Source organism: Lactuca sativa, chromosome 6 (assembly GCF_002870075.4).
Source record: "Lactuca sativa cultivar Salinas chromosome 6, Lsat_Salinas_v11, whole genome shotgun sequence".
Taxonomy (NCBI): domain Eukaryota; kingdom Viridiplantae; phylum Streptophyta; class Magnoliopsida; order Asterales; family Asteraceae; genus Lactuca; species Lactuca sativa.
Window position 1 is genome coordinate 48,796,487 of NC_056628.2, and position 8,708 is coordinate 48,805,194.

At 35.8% G+C, this 8,708-nt stretch overlaps 2 protein-coding genes across 2 annotated transcripts; both read right to left on the minus strand.

The window, feature by feature from the left end:
- Positions 1 to 966: 966 nt before the first annotated feature.
- LOC111897403 (syntaxin-121) lies at positions 967 to 2,386 on the minus strand. The gene has a single exon (XM_023893364.3). It carries the CDS (start codon positions 2,102 to 2,104, stop codon positions 1,100 to 1,102), a length of 1,005 nt encoding a protein of 334 aa, XP_023749132.1. The 5' UTR covers positions 2,105 to 2,386; the 3' UTR covers positions 967 to 1,099.
- A 712-nt stretch (positions 2,387 to 3,098) lies between these two features.
- On the minus strand, positions 3,099 to 4,839 carry LOC111897407 (transcription termination factor MTEF1, chloroplastic-like). The gene is made up of 2 exons (XM_052764619.1): positions 4,539 to 4,839; positions 3,099 to 4,164 (listed from the first exon to the last, which is right to left on the minus strand). Exons 1-2 carry the CDS (start codon positions 4,779 to 4,781, stop codon positions 3,214 to 3,216), a joined length of 1,194 nt encoding a protein of 397 aa, XP_052620579.1. The 5' UTR covers positions 4,782 to 4,839; the 3' UTR covers positions 3,099 to 3,213.
- Between the last annotated feature and the right edge of the window lie 3,869 nt (positions 4,840 to 8,708).

Below are 8,708 nucleotides of genomic sequence, written 5' to 3' on the forward strand. Positions count from 1 at the left end.
ATTGAATAAGCATCATACATGCTCTCACATTGTTGGTTCACATTTGTTATCATTGTTCAATGTTTACAAGACATCAAGATTCCTAGTTGTGACATCCTTCTCCCCAAAGAACTCGGGAGCTCCACAAGCACGAAACTCATGGAAGGAAAGAGTGTGAGCTCCAACAATAGCCATAATCTCAGTATGGAATATGTCCAGACGCTCATCCAAAACCTCCATAATCCCCTCATTGACTGTACCGAAAATCACCGGAGCCTGCTCCAAAATACCGTGGATAATCTCTAACGAGATGAGATCATTTCATTTCATTCTCTCCAACTCAATAACAAAAAATACAATTTTCTTGCACTTTTCTTTCTCTTATTTTCTTTTCGTTTTTTTTTCTTTGTTGAAACTCAGGAACTAGACTTTATTGGTGCGACTATCTTTTTCCCTCCATCCTTTTATGTCCTTTGAACTCAAGCAAAGAGGAAGAAAGAGACCAACTTCGATCTATTGATCAGTTTAGCAGGTATTTTCTGTTCTGTGTGAAAGAAGGATATTGAATTGGCTCTCATGAAATGGAAGCATAACACAAAGACTAAACCTTACTTGGAAGACATGGAAAGAAATAAAGGATTGATATCCTCATATGTTCAACGATATAGAAATCTCTAGGAAAAAAAACGTTCTAAGTGGAAAAAAAAATTGTAAAACCTACAAATTAAGGTTAAATATTTTGATATTTTCGAAGATATATATACATTTTTTTTATAAATGCACTAAAAATGTCAATAGGTTAACTATTATGAGTGAAAGTTGTATAAAGTCTTCCACAAAGAGATATGGATACTCAACAAAGAGATATGGATATTAACGGTGGCGTGAATAATAAAATTTTTAAAATGTTATTTAAATGAAATTTTTAGACATTGTTTTGGGTTTAAAAGAATAATCATAAATATAAATATAAGAGACCTCTCATCATGAGCAAAAATTTATCTGAAAATAAATAAATACAATAATCGTAAAATAAATACAAGAATCCAAGAAAACAAGCCATCATCACACCATTACCACTTACAATAATCAACAAATAAAGTGGTTGAGCGGAGTGGCGTCAAGTGGCCGCCGGCGGTGGTGGCGGTGGTGCTGAGCTAGGTGTGGGATTACCTCCGCCTCCACCTCCGCCGCCGCTACCATTGCTCTCCCAAGGCCTGATTGATAGTATGATGATAAGAATCACAATCAACACCAAAACAATCCCAAAACAAGCCCATTTTCTGGTGTTCTTCTGATGCTTACGCGCCACCTGTAGATGGGTGGTGCCACGGTTGACGAACGAACTAGCACGGTTCACCTGATTCTCAATATCATCCAACTGCTCTCCCTGACTCTCCACCAACACCGCCATGTCCATAAACACCTGATGCAATTCCTTCAAATTCCTCTCGATCTCCTTAACGGCGTCGTGTCGTTCCTTGATCTCCAAGATCGTGTCCATCACTTGCCCTCTCCCTTGCTCCTGAATCGCCTTCTGCAAAAACGTCTCGCTTTGTCCGGTGGAAATCAAGTTGTCTACAGTCGATTCGTCGGGGTTTTCGCCGGTGACGGTGTAATACCGTCGCTGGACGGTTTCGCGATACTCCGACGCCATTTTAGTACGGAGATCGTTGAAGAGATTCATCGAATCGGATAGTTTTTTACGGAGGCCGTTGACAACGGAGGTCCGAGTACGATCTGAAGAGCTTCCAGGTCCACATCCAGGGAGACTCCGATTCGCGGCGTTGGATCGATCTAGGGCTTCTAAACGTACTTTGATGAACTTGGCCTTTTTCAGAGACACGGAGACGTCGTTATCCATCTTAGATCTCAACTCCTTCACTGATTTGGCGTTGTGTAGAGTTTTGCTATGCTCGTGTGACGATTGGAGCTGGTTATGGAGCGTTTCAAGTGCTCGGAGCTCGTCCTTAATCGCTTCAACGTCTTCGAAAAACTTATCGAGGTTGGCGCCTCCGGTCGACGGCGAGTTACCTGTCATCTCGACGTTGTTCTGAAAACGAGACGGCGGCGATCCTTCCTCGCTGCGGAAACGAGAGAAGGATCCGGAAAACAGATCGTTCATGATTCTTGTGTTGCTATTGTCAAAGTTTCTGATTCAGATCTTGATTTGGTAGCAAAACAGATGAAGATTACAAAGTTATGAGAAAGCAGAGTGGGATTGAGGTGGGTATAGATAGAGAAATTGAAGGAATAGCTCTTCAATGGCTGCTTGACAGGTATAACTGTTCAACTGTAGAAAGTCAACGATGAAGAAATCGCCGAGAAATTGCTTATCTAACAAAGAAGACGTCCGCCTTGACCAAGTAAAAGGAGAGAAATGAACTAAAAACGGCAAACGACCACATCATTATTAGCCGATGGTTTTCGTCATTTAACAATATTTAATTAAATTTATTTATTGTATATTTTGTAAAATAATAAATAATAAATATATTATACAGTTAAAAGTTAGTATAGAGATTATCAATTGTCCGTGTTAAAATTCAGAAACTTCAATCTACAATATATATGATTATTTCATTGATAATTTTGAAAATAATAATAATATTATCATTTTAATTATTTCAGTAATTACGTTTTCCATGATCCAGAAAAATAGAAAAATCAAAATCATAGTTTATCTTTTTCAATTATTCCAAAATGTTTTCCATAATTCCACATCATAACCGCGTAAATACATATATCTACGCATCTTGAATGTGTTACAGAATGACTTATTATGACTTAAAACTTAAACTAGTTTAGAATTATTGACTACATAAATTTGATTAATCTTTTTACACAGAATGTGTTACAGAATGACTTATTGTGTTGAAAAACATGCGTCGTTTAGTTTAAGAAAAAAAAACTCTCATTTGCTTACGTTGTCTCCTAGCAATTATTTAACCATTTAATTTTCTATCTTTTGAATTTTAATATTACGTACAATAAAAAAATATACAATAGTAGCTTTCATGTAACAAATCAGAATCGGAATCGGCATACACTCCCATTCCAAGATTCAATCTTGGATTCCAATCCAGACTTCAAATAATTCCTAAACTTTCCAAAACATCTTGAACAAATCCCATTAATATTACAATTCTTGTTGTCGGAATCTTAATAATATATACACAAAATGATGCATACCAATCATGTAACAACACATTCATAACACTATCATCATCATCATCAATCATCACCATGAGTGTAATACCAAAAGGGGGAATTCCTCATTGGCATAGAGGAATCACAACACACCTCCAACCTCTCAAGAAACCGCTTCTCACTGGACCTCAACATGGCCGGCAATGGCAGACAGACACCTTTCTCCGAGCACCGCCTGTGTCTCGGTTTAATCCGGTTCTCTAAACTAAACGAAAAATACTGCGGGAATTCCACCAATTCCCTGGAATCCCGCCCCATTTCCACCACAAAGTAATTGAACTTCGGTTCAAGGTTTTCTTTTATGCTGTAGCAAAACAACGAAGGGAATCGCCGGAAAATCAACATGGTGTCGGAATACGGGATTCCGATGTTTTCATTGAAGTATTCGATACGTGGAAGGAGTTTGTCTTCGACTGAGCATGATAGGAGGTGGGTGTGTTTGTTGATTTCTGAAATTCCGATTGTGCCCTGGAGGAAGTAGAGGGTGGGGCGGAGGCGGGTTTTGACGTCGGAGGTCAGGAGGCGTGGGCGACGGTGGATGACTCGCCGGAGGTGGTGGCTCCGGACGTGGGCTTCCCGGAGGAGGAAGGTGATGGTGGAGATGATGGAGGAGAGTGGGAGTGTGAGGATTTCAGGGCAGAGGGAGACGAGGCGGTTGAGGGCGGGTGGAGGGAGGGGGATGGTGGTGGAGAGGAAGGTGATGGTGGATTTGATGTGGGAAAGGGAGGTGGTGATGAGGGGAGGGTGGGTGGTGAGGAGTGGGATTAGGTCAATTCCGACGGAATCGAGGTAGAAGAGTTTTTCTTGAAGGTCCGTGGTTGGGTTTGTGGCGGAGATAGGCGGTGGAGGAGCGGGTTTGGGCGGGAGAGGGAGGGAGATTAGGGAGGTTTTAGAGGACGGTGGAAGTGGGTGGTGGTGCTCCGGTGGAGGACTGTAAGCGTAGGGTTCAAATCCTTTGCTTCTTAACTCTTCCACCTGTAAAAGAATCCATTGTTTTCATTGCAAACATATCTATATGCAATAATGTAGCTCAATGTTTGATTCTACTCAAATTCAAATCCATAAAATCAACTGGAAACCACAATAAACTTCAATAAGTGCTGCAACAAGCAAAATTGGAGTTATATATAATCATCGATTATGTAGATTTGACCTAAATCGCAAAGTGAGGCATTTCGTTTTTCGAATTGAACGTAATGCTTGTTCTTTAGTGATTGAAAACAGGCAGTTCTTACTCAATTATGGAAAACACATAATTAATCTCATTTCGTAAAGTAACAATGAGAAATAGAAGATAGGGCAAAACCAGAAAAGCAAACAGCGAGCGAGTTTTTTTTGAAGATAATGACCTTTTTTAGACGGATTGGATGAATAGCGTTTATGTCTGAGGTTGAAGTCGAAGTTGAAAGTGCGGATGATCTTATATCCCTGCCGCCTTGTTTCGGCGCTGCGGCGGCGGAGGTGGAGGAGGAAGAACAGCAGCGGATGAAAGTGACAGGGAGGTATGATTCGGAAGTCGGAGGAGGAGAAGAGGAAGCTAAACCAAAGCAGTGCCTTCGAGGCCGCGATGACCAAACCTTCAAGGCTTCCATTGTTATCCGAGCTGCTAATTTGCTAGCCTCATCATCAAGAGGTTTCGAAGACAGAAGGACACATTTGTAATTTTATATCTTTTTCGTGAATTGCATAAACGGTCCCTAAAGAGTTAAGAGACTTTCTTTTTCTATAAATATTTTTATGCTTATTTGTGAAACTCTATTTTCATTTTAGCAACTTCAAAGGAGTCTTTTCAAGATTTATGGGAATATCTTCTCTATCTCTTTGTTGTCTTTTTTTTTACAACCTTCCTTTGATTATACAAACCTTAGCCAATTATCATTGTTTAATTTGGCAATTTACTATATATGAAATGCATAGTTTTCAAATTTCACATGGTATTAGAGCTTAAAAAATGGCTACAAATACCGCCGCATTCCAAGTTTCTAGAAAGCAAAACAATCATAAAAAAAGAGAGAACATTGTAAGAATAGTGATAAGCGAAATGGAAAAAGAACATAAATAAGTGGTGTATTCATTGTTGCAAGACAAGTCGGGACATACCATTGATAGAAAAATGTAAGACTCCAAAATATGGGGATGTAAAACCTCAACCTCTTAAACTAAAACACATGTTGAATGTTCCAACATTCCAAGTTTCTAGAAAGCAAAATATATGTGTTATAAATGAATTATGTTTGCGGAGCCTCATTGATTGGGATTGTTGGTGATTTGTTATCATCAATGTTATTTAAATGTAACGGGATTAATTTGTTGATCAAATGATCTTGATAAATATTAATCAAGTAAGCAAGGTGCGGAGTGCACACTTGTTTAAGTTTGATCAAGTTTTCAAAGTATACTGTCATTTAGGTACTTCGCCCCTGAACGAACGGGGGTCCGGAGCAAGCCCCTAAGAGCGGGGTACCACCCAAATACTTTAATCTGAAATTGATATCCCAATTTTCAGAATTTCCAAGTCTTTCTATACCGCAATTTTCTAATAGGAATGGGTTAAAATATGTGATAATCTCTAGTTTTTAAGTGACCAAAGCATATGGAGGTGGCTATGTTGGTCTATGTGGACTCCGCATAGGATTACGAGGCATGGACATGATATCCTTTGTACTTTGTAGAATACAACCACTAGGAGATTTTGGTACTCATTGATTGATTTTGTGATTCTTACACTCTTGTGTAGGGGTGGGACTTATTTGGTCCGGAACCAAAAAACCCGAAAACCAAATCGAACCGAAATCGATTTCAGATCAAACCATATTCAAATTCGGTTTTTGGTTTGGTTTGAGACCAAACAAATTGTAAATTTGGTTTTTGGTCCGAGTTTTAGTCTCATGAAGTTTAAACCGAACCGAAAAAACGAATTTCATAAGTCAATTGATTAAAAATATATTTTATATTTTATATTAAATAAAAGTATCAATTATAAAGTAAAAATCATTTTAACTCATTTATTCTTTGGATCATTTTGTATGAAACTTTAGATCTTTCTGTTTGCAACTTTAGTTTTCTATGTTAAAAACATTTTAATTTATATTTGAAATTTTTTTAAGTTAATATTTGGTTTCCTCGGTTTCAAACCGAACCAAACCGAATTAGAATTCGGTTTTCGGTTTGGTCTCGACAATTTGAATTCAATTTGGTTTGGTTTTCGAATCGGACTAAAAAAAAAATTCAAACCGAGGAAACCGAAAAACCGGAAAACCGAACCGATTCCCACCCTTAGTCTTATGAAACAACGATGATTACATTTTCCTATCAGTTTTACCAAGAACTTTTATCCTTTTAGTTAATATACATTGACATCTATCATCTATGGTCATAATTGCTATGTTCCTTATAAGGTGACTGATAAGTTATGTTTATTATTGGTAACTACAGATAAAGGGGTTTGGTAATATTGAATGCAAGAAAATAAGGTCCGTCATTTTTTTAAAATTGTTTGGTAACATGGTGGGAAATAAATTCAATAAAAGAATGAACATATATCCCATCGAAAATAGGATGAAATTTCAATTGAGTTACGTGCTTGAATTATACAAGGAGCATATGATTTTATTAAAAACCCTATGTCCCTACACACCTCAACAAAAAAGGGTTATGGAAGAAAAAAACAGTCACTTAATAAAAATTTATCAAGCCCTTCGTTTGAAAGTTGCATCATCCATCGAGTTATAGGGAGAGGTGTTCTAACTGTGGCATACATCATACACAAATTATCATCTTGTGTTCTTAAAAACAAAATGTTTGATGAAGTTTTGCTTACATTTGTGTTTTTTGGATGTCTCACATGTACACATAATATTGTATATAAACAAGATAAACTCGGAGCACGATGAGAACCTTGTGTGTTCATAGGTTGGTTATGCCATGAGAAAGAAGGGTTATAATTTATAAACAATCTTTATATCTAAACAATTATGAGTGTTACATACAATCAAGGTTAGCCTTAAATTATAAATGTTGCATACAATAACCTCATACCTTCATTATAGAATTCCATTTCCCGACAACGTGAAGAGTTATATTTGTATCTTATATTTCTTCAAAACCTAAACCAACAAGTTAAGCCGTACAATCAAGGAAAACATATTCAACCCCTCTAAGTTTTTCCTACACGATATAAAACGGAGAGTATATTCTTATTTTATTAAAAGTAATCAACTTTTTAAAAATTTACATATGATGATAAGTTAAAGTGAATTAATGATGTGTTGTATTTTTTATGTTTTAAGACTAACGTAATTAGATTTAAAGAAAAAAAAACAATTGAGGAGATATAAAATTACTTAATTATTTTTATTTTACTCATCTAATTATCTAGTTTAGTCATGGTTTTAATTTTATTTTATTACATAATCATTATTTTGAAAACACATATCTAACCACGCAATAAAATAGACTCATATGGTTATGTTAATATTTCAACAATTACGCCATACAATGTTTAAATATTGTAAAATTATTATTTTAATGGTTGATAAAAAAAAACCCACAATATATTCATTAATTGGGTGTGGTTGTTTTAATATTAGTGGAATCTCATACTACTAGGTAAGCGTCCAAAAGGAGTTAAAAATGGAATCTAAGTAGACAAAGTAAAACTTCTTTTAGAGGGTTAATTGCAAACCACGAGTTGTTTTGATAAACCTGATTCATTTAGTATTGATTATTGAATGATTTTAATATCTTAATAGTTTATAGAAAGTAGTAGAAATAATAATAAATTGTGTTTAAAAAAAGGGCACGACATCCCTATGGAACTAACCACATGTGCCAACAAACTCGAAGGAATTTTGTATGTTCCAATGCGTAATGACGTGACGTGTTTACCAATAAATAAAAGGTTTTCCCAAAATCAAATAATATAATCTTAAATTTATAAATTACATGCTAGAAAATATTTAGGGGGTGTTTGGATAGGAAAAAAAGAGGTATTTATTATTTATTCCCACAATAAGCTCATTTGAGTGTTTGGATAAAATCCAGCTTATTAAGTTAAATAAGCTAATTTTAATAAGCATCCCTCCCATGCTTATTGCTTATTGTTTATTCCCACCACAAATAAGCTATAAGCAATAAGCTAATCCAAACACATCCTAATGGCAAATGTTATAAAAAGCCATAAAATTGTAAGTTTTACCCAAACTCATATTTTAGGTTAATTTATGCCTCAAATTTGCAATTTTTTTCAATTTGACTATTTTTTGCAAATTTATCTAGTAAAACCGATAATTTCTGTCAAAATTAAGGCCTTTAATGAATCAGGAAATCAAATTTAAAAACTTTTATGAACTAGAAAAATGATAAAACCGAACATTTCTACCGGACTTGAGAAATTTAATAAACTTGAAGGTAAATTTGAAAAAAGTTGCAAACATCCCGTTTTAATAAATCTAAAATCTCTAGAAAGGTAAAACCAACAAAAACTTACACACTTAAAAGTTTGGGTAAATTACACGAAT

Bases quoted from the DNA above. Each gene is read 5' to 3' on its own strand.
- LOC111897403 (XM_023893364.3), bottom strand. From the start codon at position 2,104: ATGAACGATCTGTTTTCCGGATCCTTCTCTCGTTTCCGCAGCGAGGAA.
- LOC111897407 (XM_052764619.1), bottom strand. From the start codon at position 4,781: ATGGAAGCCTTGAAGGTTTGGTCATCGCGGCCTCGAAGGCACTGCTTT. The intron at 4,165-4,538 runs GTCATTATCTTC...ATTCTTTTACAG, and splicing joins ATCCAATCCGTCTAAAAAAG to GTGGAAGAGTTAAGAAGCAA.